Source organism: Danio rerio, chromosome 16 (genome assembly GCF_052040795.2).
Source record: "Danio rerio strain M-AB ecotype USA chromosome 16, GRCz13ab, whole genome shotgun sequence".
NCBI classification, from domain to species: domain Eukaryota; kingdom Metazoa; phylum Chordata; class Actinopteri; order Cypriniformes; family Danionidae; genus Danio; species Danio rerio.
The window spans coordinates 15,258,776-15,278,250 of NC_141036.1; the positions used below are offsets into that span (position 1 = coordinate 15,258,776).

The following is a 19,475-nucleotide window of genomic DNA, read 5'->3' on the forward strand; positions in this document are numbered from 1 at the left end:
TCATGGTAAACTCCCCCTGTTGAGGATGGTCAAGTTGACTCGCCCTACATGGACAGTAACGTGCTTTCAGTGAAGAATAGTAAACAATCCACAATGCCATGAAGAAAATACATCATCTGGGATCTTTGTTCAGGAATAATCTTTAGTTTGAATCCTCGACGTGATTTATTGCACGATTTTGGGGTTCATTTTGCACACGACGGGATATAGGCTACTGTTGGCTGAACTGAGGGCACTTGATGGCACACAAAAAAACAAGTTATTCCGAGTCGTTTTGCGCTGTGATCAAGAGAACAGTGATGCTCTTTTATTGACACCGCTGGTATTGTTCTGCGAAGCATAAGACTGAGGTTTCTGCATCGGAACCAAGGTAAATATTCTCGTCGCTTGCTTGTTTGTTTCGATGTCCTTTAACTTATGGGATGATTCGGATGACATAATATCTTTTCATTCATCTGACCAGTCCGTCCAGCTCAAATTTTAAGGCTGTCATAACAATAATCACGCCTTACAAAATATGTCATACGAGGCGTGTTCTAAAATGAATACAAGCTCAAGCACGCTGTGCATGTCAACTAATTCTCAAACAGTGTTTTTTTTCATTCAGGCGTTGAATAATTACATCAGAGTGCATGATTTGGTATTCAGCGCGGCTGTCAGAGATGGACGGCATCGGGAACACCATGCAGAAGAAGGCTGCTGAGCTGGAGCGCATGGCCGAAGTCCTCGTTACCGGAGAACAGTTACGGTAGGTGTGGCTTTACACCCCAATTACACCGAAGCGACTAGTCAGAACGAAAAACCTAGCGTTTATGCATGAACTGCGCGCGACGTCGAAGGTTTGTCGCGTCGCTGTCAGTAGAGCTCTTTAACTCTTGCAATGTGACCTATTAAATATTAAATGAACAGTAATAGTGTGCACATATGCTAGTGCGATTTAAAATGTGTACAATCTGCTTTATGGTATCATTCACGTGTAGTTCTCACCTATTAGTAGGGCCAGACGGAATCTGCGGACGTTTTTTGCTATTTCTGCTGAGAATTTGGTTAACACTCTGCGGATTTCTGCTGAATTATTTTGGGAGCATCATAACTATAACCTTAATATGTGAAATAAAAAAAATAATATATATTTTTAACTTTTATTTCATGTTTAAAATGCAAATCCGATTAGATTCACTTTATTTGGTTAACAAAGTCTCTCATAAAATATATCTACTAAAAGACAGAAAATATTACTGTACAAACTGTGTTGTACTTAAATCAGATGAACATTTTCATATTAGTTAATAATGTTACTGTAAATAAAAATTGAAAAATATAGATTTCAAACATTTACTCAAGTAAATAAACAGAATTAATGATGGGCTAAAAATCTGCAGAATTCTGTGGAATTCTGCGCGCGCAGATTCTGTGTGGGCTTACTTATTAGTCATTAGCTGATACAACTTTTAGATTGTATTGGAAAGTCACTTTAAATTAACTTTGTGCAGTTGTTGATTTTTTCTATAATTTTGCAGTATTTCTTGTAAAATATTCACAATTGCTCATTTTTATTTTTCAATAATGTGCATCCAATTTTTTTAATTACAATAACTTCCCATCCCTGACCCCACACAAACACTGCACTCAGAGACTTTGGGCCCTATCATACACCTGGCGCAATATGGCGCAAGGCACGGCGCAATAGTCTTTTGCTAGTTTCAGCTTGGCGCAAGAGTCGTTTTTAAGGCGCTGCGCTACGCTGTTTAAATAGCAAATGCATTAGCACTCATATGTGTGCCCATAGGCGTTCTGGTTGTTATTTTGAGAAACTATAATAGATTTTTCATTAGACCAAAACAAACCCGGTCCAAACTCCAGCGCAGAGTTGCGCCTCGCTTACGCACTGCTTAATACGCACAAGAGAACAATAGGCAAATATCTTTACATATGAAAAAATTTAAATATTAAGGATATATATAGCATATAATACGAATAGATATAGGATATAAATATAAAGGATTAAAATATTACAAAACATATTATTTTCTAGCCTACATAAATATGAAAAATCACTGCTTTTATGTTTTCTTCATCTCGGGAGGCTTTTTCAGTTCATTCATAACAATTTGCTTTTGTATAATGTTATTATTATTAGCAGTATTATTTATTATATCCATATTTATATTTGTTTTATTAAAAACAAGCTTAGATTTGCCCACCTGTCAGGTTTTAGACCATATGGGGCACAGCATGTGTTTCAGTATATAACTCAGGTTTTTGAGCACATTTTGTTATTATTGTTCATTTATTCGTTTGCTGGAAATTAGAACTGAATTTAGAAATAGTTTTGAAATGAAAATTTGTGCTTAAACAAAATTTTTAAAAAATCTAACTGTTTGCTAGTGAAATGCTATTTTTTTTCACTTAGACTTACTTTACGTCCTGTAAATAGCAAAAGCAGCAAAAGCAGATTTTCCCATCCTTAAATTAGCAAAAATGCGTTCTGACACACCCTGAAAGCGTTTGCGCCCTGCGTTTTGCGCTCTGCGCATGGAACGTCAAAAAAGAGCCCTTTATGTGCACTGTGCACAGCGTTGGGTAAATAAGTAGGCCTATGTTACTGTACAATCTTAAGCCTTTCTTAATCTTAAAAATAAATAACATAACATACATTCACATTATGTGTTATGTTATTTTTACATTTTTAAAGATTAAGACAGGCTTAAAATTTAAGAGAGGACAACGTTTACATCTACAAGATGTATTTTATAGCATTTGCTCATCTACAAACATCCTCAGACATATCATGTTAGATGTAGATGTCTGTAATATAATTTTTAGTGTTTATTCATTATTTGTTTTCTCTTTGGCAAAGTCCTTTTATTTATTAGGGGTTGCGGCAGCGAAATGAACCGCAAAATTATCCAGCATATGTTTTATGCAGCGGATGCCCTTTCAGCTGCAGCCCAGTACCTGGAAACATCTATACACAGACTCATCCACACACATACACTACAGCAAATTTAGTTTATTCAATTCACCTATAGCGCTTGTCTTTGGACTGTGGGAGAATCCGGAGCACCTGGAGAAAACCCATGCGAACACGAGGTGAACATGCAAACTCCACACAGAAATGCCAACTGACCCATCCAAGACTCGAACCAGCGCCTTTTAGTTTTTAATATATGTTTGAATAATTTTTAATGTTTATAAAACTCACTTTTTTACTTTTCGTTGACTTATTCCCTTCTTTTATAAAGGGTCGCCACAACGGAGTGAACCCCCCATTAGTTCACAAAACAGACCTTTTAAATACATGTAACAATTTCTAGACCAAATGCTGTTTAAATGAGGTCTGCTATCTAGGTTCCCTCTTTCTTTGACTTCTCTGATGATGTGACACTGACATGAAGGCAGGGCACATGGTCACTCACATGAGATCTCAATAGAGTGAGTGTCTGTCAACTTTTTTTTAGCAGTTTTTTCTTTTCTTAATTTTTCATTAATCTTTCATTTTTCATTTTCATAGGTTTAAAAATCCTGCAAGTTAAATTACATATTCAGTTGAATAACAACCTTAAAACTCACAACAAGTTTGTCTTTAATTGTTAAACAATAATTTCCATGAGTTTTTACCTGAAACCTGACCTGAATCATTCACAAAGCTTCTGCTGTTGTGCACTGCAGAATCTTGCCATAGGGTCATCCAGGTACTTTTTGTTTGCTGTTTTTTAAGTACTGTAAATTCAGACATAAAACAATTTGAACAACAACTTAACTTTTTAGTCATCTCAACTTCAGTCAAACTGACTAAAAACATTAGATACATTTTTACGTAAATAAAAAGAAGTTTTATTTATACATATATATATATAAGAATTTTTTTTGAAGTATATTATATATTGGATGTAAGTTTTTTCATTTAAGATTTATGCAGAAATCTTCTGTAATATGTTTGTGGCTCTATCCGTTCTCAGACAGCTGCTCCTATGTCAACGGACTGTGACAGTGATAGTGAAAGGAGCATAAGTGTTTAGTCAATACATCTGATTAATGATTGCTGAAACAGTACCAGACACAGCTGTCTTATAGACTGTCTAGCAACTTCAAAACATATTACTTCAGTACAAAATGGGTAAAAAATATTGATTCTTTGATTTGAATCAGCCTTCAATTTAACAAAACAACAGTTATTTGAGAAAACCAAAGTTAATTCTTAATCCTTAGGCTCAACTTCAAAGGATGTCAATATTTTTTTTTCACTTCACCTCTCTTCCTAAAGATGCCCCATCTTTTGAGTTATCCAGCTTAAAATAATAAAAACCGAAAAAAATAAATAAAAATAATGTCAGTAGATCATGGCAAAAGATCACCGTTGCTAAATTTACTAGTAAAGTACAGTCTGATAAAATATTTCATGTTCTAAGACAATGACTGTAAAGATGACATTGACAAAACTACTGTCATTTGCAAGTTGCCCACAAGTGCTAATAACATGTCTACACCAAACGCAAGCAGCGCGACTAAAACTATTAAAGCCTCTATAATCTATGACTCTTTCTAAACTATGTAAATTGTTAACTACAATTGATGCCCCTTTCTATTTCTAACGTGCTCAAAGCACCACTGACACAGAGAACAAATACATTTCAAATGCTTCCTAGCCCCATCCAGTGTAAACAGCTTCCAAATATCTTGTTTAGTATAGACATTTACTAAACAAGTAACAAGTATAGTATTTACTATACTAAACACATTTAGTATAGACATTACATTTTCCAGACAATGGTTTTATACTCCTGTTTTGAATGTTTTAATCCTTAAAATTAATTTTTTAGACTTGTTATTGAATTTTAATGTTACATGCGTACATTTTTTTACATTAATGCTAATTGTGCAGTTAAATTGTGTTTGTCACTCAAAAAAAGGTAAACAATAAAAAAAATTTATAATTCTAAAGTATATATTATATAAACAGTGTTACCAGATTGGGTGGTTTTGAAGTTGATTGTGCGGGTAAAAAAATGCATGGTGGGTTGACAAAATTTGCGCGGTTTTGAAACGTAACTTTTATATGCAACTTATTCAACAAAGCATAACTGTGTGCTCCTACTCCATTTAGATAATAGCAACCAGTATATAGCGCAAACTGCATTGGCTCACTTGCAAGAGTAGGTGAAGGAAAGTTGTATTTAAATCTGACTCCCCGGACAAATCTGACTCTTACAGCAGTTTATCATGACACTTTTATCGATAATTTTTTCCACAATTGACAGCAAGAACAAACATAGAAGCATCGTCTAATTGACGAGCAGCACCTAATTTTGTTCAAAAGACTTTAAAACGCCATATAGGATGAATTAATTACCCATTTCGAAAGTAAAACATGCTCTAATAGATAGTGTAATTTACGCAATATTTAGTGCTGTGTGTGGGTGAGGCGAGGGCAGTGTTTCGATGTGATCCAGTTATGTTGTGGTTCTGTTGACTGCTGGTGTTAGTTGCTGTTTGGTTTAAATTATGGCAGTTAAAGTAGCTATGTTAATTTAGCATCGTGGCGGGTTTTGGACAGCTTTTCGGTTGGAAAAAGTCAGCTATTTCTGGCAACACTATATATAAATTATAAGTAATTATTAACCATAATTGTGTCAACTGTTTTAATGTAAATGTCTTATCTTTAATGAGTTTGTTTGAGTAAACATTTAGCTCAGCATTTTTGAATTTATATTTAAATATTTAAAACTATTGTTTTAAATCAAATATTGATGAATTTTAATATCTGATATTGAATAAAAATCAAAATCGAATCTAAACATGAAAGACCCAGACCTATTATTTACACTTTTTTTCTTTCTTTCTTTTTTTCCATCTATAAACATTTATGTGAGATTCAGCATCCTAAATGTGCATTTGTATCTGGTGTATATAATAATAGTACTATTATTATTAATGGATCTTTGACAAGTATTAGGTATCATTTTTACCTCCAAGTTGTGTGAGAATATCTGTTATTGTAGGTCATAGTGAACCAGTTTAATCTGCCGGTTGCTGGTATCACTTCCACTTTCTATGTACAGCTGACTCAGGTTTGTATAATCAGTTATCAGGCAGTGACAGCAAACCCACATTTTGCCCTGTGCACAGCTCAGGTTAACCTGCTTCAGGTATCAGGCCATCAGGTTCACCTGCCCCTTTTCTATGTTTGCTGCTTGGACAGGTGTAAATAATCAGCAAGGGTAAACATTGACAGACTATAAAAAAGAAGAAGAAATTTTTGTATTAATTATAAATTAAACAAATACGAGATACAATTTTAAGTAAGTCATTTATTGTAGGTACAGAATGTTTTCCAGGTAAATGAATGAATGAATGAATAACTACACTGAACAAAACAAAAAACAACAACAATTATAAAGACAAAAAAGAAATGCAAACAAACATCATTATTACATCAGTTCCTCTAGTATTATACAGTACATGGGTCAACAATGTTACACATATATATCTAAGCCAGTGGACACAGGCAATATGGTGATCCTGCAGATGATGACAGGGTTATACATTTAAACTTGGCATTTGACAGATAATATAAAAAGGGTTTCCAAGTGGCTTTGAAGCCAGCAATGTTATCAAAAACGGATAAAGTGTTGATATAATTCTGCACATTAATTAATACATTTTCCAGTTGGTCATCTCAGGTCAGTTTTGTTGGTTAAGTTATTGTAGGTAACATTATATATATATATATATATATATATATATATATATATATATATATATATATATATATATATATATATATATATATATATATATATATATATGATGTTAATACAGGCAAGGTGTGCAGATTTCAAGTTTTATTCTGTGCAAAAAAGGTTAATTTCTCACTATTTTGGTTAGCATTTGAAGCCACACTTTTTATTTTTGAATGCAGTTTTTCAATATAAATAGAAAGACATATTTGAAACCAAATTAGCTCATGTAACATTTGATGAACTGCATGCAAAACATGAAATGGCCAATAACCAGTCATTATTTGGATCATTAGTTCCAAATTGATGTAGATCATAAACTTCAACCACATTGCCTTTGGAAAACACCAGTCATATAGCTGTCATTTCACCCAGACTATTATATTGTACTGTTGTAGCATGTGTGTCAGATTGCTGTATTGTTCAGTGTCAGAAAGTGCCAAAGTGCACTTTAATGGTGTGAAGACCTGGCTGCAGTCATGTGAGTCTTTGAGTGTTCAGTTACTTGTCTGCCCTGCTCCATTGCACCAACTGCTTGTTGCTGATAATATAATTCCACATATGTATCTATCTGTGTCAGGACAAGATATGATGGCTGTTTTGGGGTGTGTGATCTTTGGCAGCACACTTTTAGCATTTTTATAGTTTAGTTGTAATTTTCAGAGTGAGCACATTGAAGTTAGGACAGTTCACAGTTGTTGAATGATAATTTTGTCATTTTTACACACCCTCATGTCTTTTAAGACCTGTATGCCTGGCTTTCTGTCTTCAAAAAACACAAAAGTAGATTCTTTTTCAATTTAATAAACTATTTCTGCCACATAATGGAGATCAGTGGGCTTACAAATGTTACACACTTTTAATTATTTAAAAAAAGGTCATTTTATTTACTATTTAATGATTGATTGATTGATTGATTGATTGATTGATTGATTGATTGATTGATTGATTAATAGGAGAAATGGTTTCAATTGTGGCAGAATTAAAATTTTTGGATGAATGATTCCTTTGTTGGTTTTAAGTGAAGGTGTTCATTTCTTTCAAGAGTTAAACTGATTGTGACTTAGGTTTGGCCCATTGTCATAAAGTAATCTTAATCTTACTCAGAGGATTAAGTGGAAGGTGCAGTAAATCTCTTACATAAGATCAGATGACATAATAATGATGAATACAATTAGACAAGTACAATACAGTCATGGTAATAACTGTTCTGAGACTAAACTGACACCAAAAGTCACATGTTTGCACTAAACTAAACTAAACTAAACTAAACTAAACTAAACTAAACTAAACTAAACTAAACTAAACTAAACTAAACTAAACTAAACTAAACTCTCGCATTTGTGATGATGACCTAAATTTGACGGCCCTTATAATATTTTCTACTGAAAATATGTATTATTTTAATATATCATAGAGAACAGGGCCTCTGCTTAAAGAAAAATACTAAACAAAACATTTTATTCTTAATTTTCCTTTTATAAATATTTCCAATGCAAAATATGTAATATATGAATTATACATTTATTAAGCGGCATCCTGATGAGCCATAAGGTCTGTTTACTCCATCTTTTATTAGTTTAACATTTAAATTGTGAAATTTGTGGGGTTTGTTTGGCCAGAAAGAATCTGCTGTCATTTTTGGCTATTTCTGTGGTGAATTTTCTAAAAAATCTGAGGATTTATGCGGAATGATTTTAGGAGCATCATAACTAAAAGCTTAATATATGAAATAAAAATATGACATTGTTAACTTTTATTGTTTTAATATTTACAAAGCGAATCCAATAAGATCCACTTATTATGTACACAAAGCAATTCTCTCATATAGTATATGTACTAAAAGACAGAAAATATTACTTTATTAACTGCATTGTAAATAAATCATACTGTATGAACATATCAAAATGACTATTAATGTCACAATAATATTAGTGAAATTAATTTAGAAACTGATTAAATATACATTTACACACATTTACACAAGTAAATACATTGACTCAGTGATGGGCTAAAAATTCTTCACTCAGATTTCTGTGTTTGCAGATTCTGTGTGGGCCTAGTTATGAGTAACATACACATGTAAACTGATGAGTATAAGTGTTTAATGCGCACTTGTGCATTTTATCATATCACTCAGCTCATACTGTGGTCTTCTTTTGTGGAGTGAAAAGAAGCCAATAAACTTCAAAACCTCATCTATTCATTTAGAGCAGGTCTGCCCAAACTCGGTCATGGAGGGCCGGTGTCTTGCATAGTTTAGCTCCAATATTCTTCAATACACCTGGAAGTTTCTAGTATACCCAGTAAGAGCTTGATCAGCTGATTCAGGTGTGCTTAATTGGGGTTGGTACTAAAATTTGCATGACACCGGCCCTCCAGGACAGAGTTTGGGCAGCCCTGATTTAGAGGCTGCTGTTAACCCTTTGGACCCTTTGTCCATTACAATGGACTTCACATGTCAGCCCATGTTTTTGTGGTTCCTGAAAATTTCATCTAATTTAAAACCTGCAGTCCATGAGAGTGGACGATTGCCATCTAATCAAATGGCAGTAAGGCTTGGCATGTTGTAAAAAAAAAAAAAAAAAATCCCCTACACTGAAAAGCAGGATGGCACCACTTCACTCCAGAAGTGTAGTACTTTACTAAATCTACTCAGCACACGGTAGAACAAACAAGCCACGCCTACTGTTTGCTCATTTAAAATTACGCTTCTCTAGGAACTGGGTCACAATATTAAAAACAAATTTATAGCAGCTTCCAGTTCATATATCCAAAAATATTTACACTTAAAGGGTGTTGAATTTTTATTATTATAAAATGGTCTCATTTATAGGATCCTTAAAAACTGTGAAAACATACTTTTACAATTTTTTAGATACTTGGAACATAATGCGGTTCTGAAGGGGTTAATTCCTGCTTTTGTTTTCATGTACGTTAAAGCTTCAAAGTACAACTTTAAATCTCTGTCAGTATCTTTTGTGGTTTACAGATATCTCACTGCCCTTCAAGGCAACTTCTCAAGTTAAAATAATTTTTGACAATTTAAGTAGTGTCCCTTGTGCTGTGTGTGTGTTTGTTTGTGTGTGAGTGTGAGTGTGTGTGTGTGTGTGTGTGTGTGTGTGTGGGTGGGGGTGTTGACAAGCATTGACAAAAAAAAGTTATTTTAGGATGAATATTCATGGGGTGACCCATTTATAGCTTAGCAAATGTAGGTATGGAGGTCAATTTTTAAAAAGTGTGCCGTGATGTTACAGGTTTTGTGTTGCAGGTGATTTGATGCTAATTTCCCCTGATGGGAGGATAACTCTTGGTCTGATTCATTTTATGTTTTCCAGGCTGCGACTGCACGAAGCAAGAATGATTAAAGACAGAAGGCACCATCTCCGCACGTACCCCAACTGCTTTTTGGGCAAGGAGATTATTGATTGGCTGATTGAGCACAAGGAGGCAACTGACAGAGATACTGCCATCAAGATCATGCAGAAACTTCTTGACCACAGCATAATTCACCATGGTGCGTTTGTCCACCATTCACTTGAATTTTGTTTTATATATCATATTATTTTTCACCAAAAATGAAATATTTTATCACAATGTTGTTGCAAATTTGTTCTGAATTTGTCTGAAAATCACACTTGTTTCAATATATAACCAAGGTACATAAAGTGGAGCTACTAAAAATGTTACATAAAAATTATGCATTCAATTCTAAGTAGACTTTTTAGTCCAGTTGACTTTGTGCAGTTTATTAGAGCTTCAGTGAAGGGGAAGTAACACTGTTATTTTAGTAACCCTGGGATTTCAACAATTTAATAATAGTTTTCAATGTATATGTATTACAAATATATGTATTACAAATGTATATTTATACAAAAAAGTTGTAAAATAACAAACTAAGTAAAATAACAAAAACAAATACAAATGCAGCATCGCGATTTACATACTACGTTCTAAAAGTATGTACTTTTTTTGTGAAGAAAGTTTTTTGTTCGCAGTGTGTAGCAAAAGATCTAAAGAAAATCGGCACACTGCCACTTTAGCTCACAACGTTTCCACCGACATGTGCTACAAATGTTTGTTTTTCGAGCACCTGCCTTCAAGATTTTCTAGAATCACATTCCTGTTTTTGTTTGAACTGTGTAAAAGAGGAGTATGCAAACTTTAGGGCATACTACTTAGTTAGTCAGGGGCATACTACTTGCTTAGTTATCCTCTTAATCATCTCGACACAATATTCAAATTTCATATTTAATTACCTACCTTATTGAAAATGCAGAGAAATCTCAGGTGTTTGGCAATGTTGGGCAAGCTAATTGGAAAATGTTGTGAGCTAAGCTATTTGTTACTTTGCTTAAAATGTAGCTTAGCTACACTAAAAGCTACCCCCATTTTTTATTTTTAAATCGAAGCAACTTCAATCCAAGTCAGTTCTGTCTTAGTGATCAATAAAACTGCTAATGATGCATATGCAGCATAATTGTTAAATTCAGTTATTTACTGCAAATAATATGCTGTTACAAAAAGAAAAAATTTTTACTAGTCAATAAAAACAAAAAACAAAAAATAAGAAATCCTGTGTTGCACATTTAAATACTGTAGTAATTTAAAGGGAAATATATAGGAAAGTGTTTTATATAAGCCCCTTTCACACAGTGATATCGGTAAATATCCAGAAATTTTCCGGAACGACTTTACCAGTAAATTCAATAAAACACTGTTCACACAGGCAAGGACGTTACGGATTTTTTTTTGGAAAAGACCGTTCACACATCCATTCTAAAATACTGGTAAATTCTGACATCAGTAACCAAAAATGAGCTCTAAACAGCTGCGCTTGTATTTGTAAACATTTGACTACATCACAAACTCTGTGGATGGATCAGTATTGTGAACAACTTTGATGAAAACATATAGAGAAACATTTTCGCATGTCGAGATGTACATAATATGTGTGTGCTGGCGCTCACTCCTTCACGGGCACACGCGTCAAGCAACTAAAGGAAGGCTTATCATAAGCATCTTATCGATAATTATTTACAAAGTTGCCATTAAGAAGGAACATATAAATGTTATCTGACTAACATCTAGCAGCTTAATGTGTCTAGAGAAATATTCGAAGGCTCTTATTTTTTATAAATCGTTCGGAAACGAATGCGTCTGAGTGTTCTGATTGGCTAAGGCGTCTCACGTCAGTACGTTCTAGACGTGCACGCGCTCTTTCCAGCAGTCTTCCTTTTGCGTTCACACAGCACAGCAATCCGGCAAATTAGCGGTAATGTTACAACTTTTCTTTCTGGAAAATAGCTGGAACGAATTTACTGGTATTTTCAAAAAGGGCCCTTCTGGTCTGCATGTGTGAAAGGGGCTAAAGTGTATATACTGCCAAACACTGTTTGTATAATCATGCATTTAGAAGTTAATGCCTAAACATGTGTTTATAACTCACATTGAGTGTTTATAAATCACATTGTTGTTGCAGATAATAAATACCATGGAAATTGTGGTTTAGATATTTTCCAGTTGGCTAGATATTAATAAATAGTCATTCAAACGCAGAAAGAAAGTTGGTCTCACGTGTCCACCATGTTTGTGATTTGTTTGTTTTTTACCCGAGTTTGTAGTTCTAATCAACTTCACATCCAACTCGTAATGTATTGTGCCCAATATTAGCAGTTAGATTACAAACGGTCTTACACTTCAAATGGTAATAGTAGAGCCTTTGGCATACTCTTTTCTAAATACTACGGTTTGGGACATACTAATTTTACTTTCGAATACTATTTAGAACGGACAGTATATCAATTGGGACGCAGCACAAAACACAATACAAATGTTTTAAAGTCAATAGAGTTAAAAAAGGCAATTTTTGGTGGAACAATCTTGATTTTTAGTCACAACTAATTATTCTATTATTCTAAAAAAAAAAAATTACAATATTTTTGTTAAAAATTTGATTACTCCCCAAGTGTTGATTAATGGAGAGAAGATTTTAAACATGAACAATGATTCAATTTTCAAAGGAGAGTTAATAATTTTGTCTATAGCGCTCAGCATAAATTAGTATGCCTCTTTAAAAATGAATATCTTTATCCATATCTCAGTTAATATAGCCAATCATTTCTGGTGCATTTAAACATATCTACTATACCATATAATCTGTTATGTCCATTAAAATAAAAGTCTGGATACATAACGTTTCCCCAACATATTAATTTTGGCAGACACATTTTTGGTCACGCTTTATTTTGATGTTTGTTGAATTTAAGTTACATTGCATCTACATTCCAACTAATTCTCATTAGATTATAAGTAGACTGTTGGGGTTGGGGTTTGGGCTAGGGTAAGTTGACATGTATCTGCAAAGTTTCTTATAGTCAGTTAAATGTCTGTTAAAGGAGCAGTGTCAGCAGATATTAAGCAGGCAGTCTACTAATACTCAAATGGAACATCAAAATGAAGTGTTGCCTATTTCTTTTTCTATGTGATTTTGAGTTTTTGTCTAAATAGATATGTGTGCAAACTTATATATGCATATGAAAAGTCTTTGAGAGAAATAAAAATACAGTTCTGAGTAGAGCTGTGAACCTACACTAGTCTCACGGTTCGATTCGGTTACGATTATCATGCCATCGATTTGGTTCAATTCGATATCTCGGTGCATCACAGTGCATTGACGGTGCTTTTCATACACAGTTTTATATTTTCTTCACAGCAGCAATTCTTGTATTAAAATGTATGAATACATTTATATTATATACTATTTGTAATACAATTTTGTCATTTAATACCAAAAGCCAGATGTGTAAACTGTACCTTTAAACAACACGAGCATTAAGCAAATAATATAAACAAATATAAATATCCCTCTTGCTTTCTGATCCTTGTCTAGTTCTCTTACACCCCTTTGATTGGTCACACCTTCAACAAAAGCGGTTGCGATTGGCTCTTGCGCGCTGCGCTTTTCACAGATTAGTGACACTGATAAGCGGCAGGCGGCACCAGCGATCACAGCTGACACAGACACAGACACTAATAATATCAATATCAACATCAATAACAGACACGGTGGAGAAAACTTTGAAGGCCCGCGTTCGTGTCTGTATTCATAAGTATCGCTGTAAAACAGCCGAGAGGAGAAGAAAAGTCACGCCAGCAGGTCAAATGGGCCACAGTGTGTGTGTGTGTGTGTGTGTGTGTGTGTTTGTGTGTGTGTGTGTGTGTGGGTGTGTGTGTGTGTGTGTGTGTGTGAGAGAGAGAGAGAGAGAAATGGAGTACTTTCATTCTCTCAATCACAGTGAAATAGGGGCTTCTGCTGTAAATATCAGCGAAAGACTGATCCAGCAAACACACAGTGAAATTGTGCACAGTTTATGAGTTTTAAGTAGTTGGAGCGTTGTAAATACTCGCTCTCACGAGAGAGCGCATAAGAGATAAATGACATCAGTAAATAATAACCAGTTATGATTATTACTGAACCAAAACAAATTGTTCGCGTCTGCATCGCGGTGCACCGAAGAAACAAATAATTTTGACACCCCTAGTTCTGAGAGTATTATTATTTATTATGTGGCTGAAACAAGTTGCCACACAGTCCTCATTAACTGTCATTATATTTTTAGAGTTTACAGTTTTACATTACAGTTATGATATTATATGTACAGATTTTTACAAAAGAAAATGAGAAGAAAATCATACATCTAATACATTAATAAATCACAATAGCACTGTCCGTCATTTTGGGTGAACTCCCTTTAAAACGTAATTTGCAAATGAACAACAAAATGTAATCTCAGCTGTTACACTGTCTAGTAGACCAGTTTGATGTTTAGCCCATTATAGAAGTGTGTTCATGTGTACTGTTAACCTTTCAGCTACAGTTATAGCAAATCTGTTTTGAATGTGTTTTTTCCCTTACAGTTTGCGATGAGCACAAGGAGTTCAAAGATATGAAGCTCTTCTTCCGTTTCAGGAAAGATGACGGCACTTTTGCACTGGACAGTGAAGCCAAAGTGTTCATGAGAGGTCAACGGATATATGAGAAGTAAGAACTTTAATCCTTCACTATGATTTTTTGTTTTGTTTTGTGGTCATTGAATTATTAATAGTTTACAAGTTGATTTGATGTCCATTTGTTAAACATTAATAGGATCGTGCTGTGCCTCATCCACTCATTCTATATTGAGTTAGAGCTTGTTATGGTTTTGTTTTTCTCTATTGGGATGCACAGGATGTGATTGTGTTGTTTTTCATTCAAGTGTGACACAAATCTGTACATATTGATTGTACACATTTGGAGGCTGTCCAGTAAATCAACAGTGGCCATAGAAACAGGTTTCGAGCAGATCAAGCATGCTGTGTTCCAGCTGGATACATTTAGAAGGAGCTGCTTTACTTGCTTTAAGTTGTTTCTTGTAGCCGAATACAAAACAACACTGTTTGCATATACACTGTACAGAGAGAAAATAGTTATTTCAGGGTTATTTTTAGACGAGGGTTATATTTTAGATTTATTTCATTTTAGTTTTATGTTTTGAGTCATTTTTGTTGTTACAAACTTGTCTTTTAGTGTCCTTATAAATTGAGTCATGTAAGTATGCTATGCTCTTGGTCTGCATGGCTTAAGAAAGCATTAGGTAGTTTAGTAATTCAGATATGGGAAAATGTTTATATTGGTTTTGTACACTGTTATTGACTGTTGGTAGAGTTTATGTTTTTATGTAGATCGTTTTAGGTTGTTTTGTCAGATCTGTAAAAAAAAAAAAAAGTCAGCTCTAAATATTGAAATTTGCATAGATTTAATTTAGTTTTACTTACTGGAATTTATTTTATTCCTTCATTCACTTCATTTACTTATTAATGTTGCTTAGTCACCACATTAGGGGTCACCACAGTGGAATGAACCACCACGCCAACTATTGCAGCATATGTTTACACAGCAGATGCCCTTCCAGCCGCAACCCCTTTACTGTGAAACACACATACACTCCCCCATACTCATACACTAGACCAAGTCCATCCAACTCACCTATAGCGCATGTCTTTGGACTATGGGGAAAACCAGAGCACCCTATGTAAATACTCGGATAACATGCAAACTCCACACAGAAACGCCAACGTGCCCAGTAGGGACCCAAACTAGTGACCAACTTGCTGTAATGCCTAGTTCAGACTGCGTAATTTTAGCCCTGATTTTGGCTCGCCGACAGGTTTTGAGAAATCGCCGACAAATGCCTGAAATCAGAGGCAAATCGGTGCTCGTGCAAGTGAGTGACAATCACACTGTATGAACTATCAAAGACGCGATCTGAGAGAATCGCAGATGAGTCGCTGATGCCTGCGAGATATTTGGCGTGGCGATTCAATTCATACCGTGTGAATTGAGGTTTGACCGAAAATAACATCAACAATCACCTACAGCTAATTAGAGACTGGCATTCACTTGTGTGTGCGTGTGTGTATACCTGCTGCAGGCCAGCGGGAGGCTGGGGGAGAAGTTAAAAGAGCTCTTTCGGTTTATTTGGACCCACGAAATTGAGGAAAAACTAGTGAAGGTTTGACAGGACTCAGGAGCAACCGTGTCTGTTTGACGTTTCATAAAGAAAGAAATTAATTAATTATCAACGTTGAGGAGAAATGGCTAATTTCCTTTAAACCCAGGTGAGCAAATATGTACATTTTCTACCCCATTAAAGGCTTCTTTCTCATTATGTAGTTAATAAAAAAGATATACTACATGTTTTTGGCTGTGAGACATAGTTTGGACGAAGTTGTCAGCGATTCTTCCTATAGTAAAGTCATGCAATGTGACAGTGCTTATCACTGAGCCACCGTGCCACCCAATTTAGTAAGTTTTATTTGTTATTTTATAAAACACTAAACCATAGTTCTCAAGCTTGATTCCTGGAGGGCTGCAGCTCTGCACAGTTTTGCTTCAACCCTAATCAAGCACAGCTAATCCAACTAGTCATGGTGTTCAAGACTACTAGAGACTATTAAAGCCTGGTTTATACTTCTGCATCAAGTGATCGGCGTGACCCACTTGCATGCAATGCGCGTAGCCGTGCATTTATACTTCTGTGTGCTGTTTGTGTTCCTCTGCAATAACACTTCACGCTAGCGGGCAGTGAGGTGTTTATTTTCCTCTGTGTCGAGTTTTTTTAGTAACGTTCCCTTAATGTACAAGTGAATCAAACTCGCTTATTTTAAGGCTGGAACGTGCAACCACTTTAATCATAAGGTAAACACAAAACAAATGTTTCCATCTGAAGCTCCAGAGTCCACACTTGTAAACCCTAGCTCTATCAGACTTTAAGCAGGTATGAGTTGGAGGTGGCTGGAGCTAATCTATGCAGAGCTGTGGCTCTTCAGGAATCGAGTTTGAGACCACAGCACTTAACAAATTGATTGGATTAATACAGCTAAATTAAAATTAAAAAAAGAAAAAAAAAATATTGCAATTCGAAAAAATTTATTTTGCACATAAAAAAAAATGTGACTGATGAACTATTGCAGAAAAAAAACAGTAATTTTCATTTGTGTATAAACGTATAAAAATGAAAATTTTTGGTTTGAAAACTTTGAGAAATATTTAGGTTGTTTTTTCAGAAATGAAAAATAAATAAAAACCTATTATAAATAAATAAAAATGTTTCAATGATATTAATGCAGTCATTGTCAGATTATATGTTAAAAATTATGTATATATACTATCATATTACATAATTTTAATGTAGTTCATGTGTAATTTAAAATTTCTAAGTATTTACTAAAAATATTAATAAAAGGTGTAAATGTAGTTACACAATCTTTTAAAAGAATGAAAATATTAATTCATTACTTCATTATTCATCCATCCATCCATCCATCCATCCATCCATCCATCCATCCATCCATCCATCCATCCATCCATCTATTCATGCATGCAATCATTCATTCATTCAGTCATTCATTCATTTACTTGCTGATCAGTTACAATATAATTTTTTACAACATTAACCCTAACCTTTGAAAAAATATTTTTTCCCTTGAAAAATGGTTGAAAATTTAGCTTTAATTTTGCCTCAAGCATAAATCGAGTGACCTTTTGAATCATTATGCATTTGAGCCAGGAATGCCCTTTCTGCTTGTGTGATTATGAGCAGGATGAGGTGCAGGTCTCGTCTCTTTCTGAGTTTTCTCTGCGGGCCGCTTTGCTCTTGCATAACAGGAAGATGAAGTCCAGCGGGAGACATCTGTCATACAAACCACCAGTGTGCTTTTACATAATCACCATGGACACATTTGTGCTTGTGGTCAGTATTTGCAGACTTTGCTCTGAGGGAAGCTGTTGTTTGGTTTGCTTCTCTTTATGGCTGAAGAGTTCAGTCAGCTGATGGAGCGTGAAAGTGTAATGTTTCTGAGAGCACATGTCTGGCTATGGGTCAGATCTACTGAAGAAAAGGTAACGGGATGTTTTGCGATTTTGTTTCTATGCAACCGTGATTCGCTTTTGTGAACTACCTTTGTGTTTTATTTGACGCCCTTCTGGAGGAAGATTGTGGAGATTTTGTGGTTGTTTGCAAGAGTTCTTCTCATATATTGGAAAAAAGAGAGGTTCAAACATGTATTTTATATATAATATTTATTTTATTTTATAAAGGTCTTTTTGCTTAAAATCAAATTGTGTTTTCAGACGTGTTTATATTAATTTTTAGACGAATCAATACCATTTTTTAACTTCAGAAAAAGTATGACTTTTTGAGAATTTTTTATTATGACCAATAGTCATTTTCTTAAAAACAAATCTTTTATAACCTCAAAATAATGCTTTTAATGACCCCCATTTTCATCTTTAGAAAACATGATGATACATGATCATTTAAGAAAAGGTATCATATCAGAATTCTATGGGTTGCTTATAATTTACTCATCTGATCCTCCTGAGATCCATATAATTTTTTTCTTGTTTTTCTTGTTTTTTTTCTGTGATTTTCATATGTCCTTTAGGCTTAAAATTTAGAGTTTTTACATTTTGTTTTTATTTTTAATTTTACAGCATGTCCACTGTAGTGGACCACAGGACCATTTTAGTTCGAAATGACCGTCAAACTCAGACAACAAAACTGTACAGGATATGGCTGTTGAGGGATATTAATCCAATATTAATGTAACAAAACAAAAGCCATTTTTCCTTTTGTATTGAAATTCCTGAAACAGTTTAGTCTGTAAGAGAGCCAAACTCAAAAAAAAAAGAAAAAAGAAAAGGTAGTGATGTTAATCCAAAACAAATTTAACATAAAAGTGATTTAAAACTGATTGTCATTCTCTAGTTGTCTCCAATTCTCTAATTGTCTAATTGTTAAGATGGTGTCCATTATAGTGGACATTTAAAAAAATATGCTATTTTGAAACACAAACATGTTAACTGCTTTGAAAGCTAAATGTATTGTTTCCGACACTTTAATAAACAAATAAATATGTAATAATATCAGTAAAAAAAAAAAAAAAAAACATTTTAAAAGCTAAATTTTACATACCTCTCTCCTTCCTATAAAATGTGCTTTTTTGTAAGTCAGCCATCTTGGTAGCATTGTAAGAAGGGGTTCCTAGCATGCCAGCCAATCAAATGACATATCACGAGAAAGCCCAGGATGTCAGAACCGAACAGAACAACAGAACTTGACAGAGTAGCTCAAAAGATTCAAAGAAAATGAATGAAAACGCAATGTACTTTCAAAACAAATTTTCCTGGAC

At 34.3% G+C, this 19,475-nt stretch overlaps 1 protein-coding gene across 2 annotated transcripts in view; it reads left to right on the forward strand.

Annotated features, from left to right (window-relative positions):
• Positions 1-2: 2 nt before the first annotated feature.
• deptor (DEP domain containing MTOR-interacting protein) overlaps positions 3-19,475 on the forward strand; it is a 92,866-nt gene continuing 73,393 nt past the window's right edge. Inside the window, 4 exon segments of one of the 2 annotated variants that reach the window (NM_001442356.1) lie at positions 3-370; positions 591-748; positions 10,079-10,257; positions 14,661-14,784. In NM_001442356.1, the coding sequence (NP_001429285.1) occupies positions 633-748; positions 10,079-10,257; positions 14,661-14,784 (419 nt within the window). In that variant the 5' untranslated portion in view covers positions 3-370; positions 591-632. 2 annotated transcript variants of the gene reach the window in all.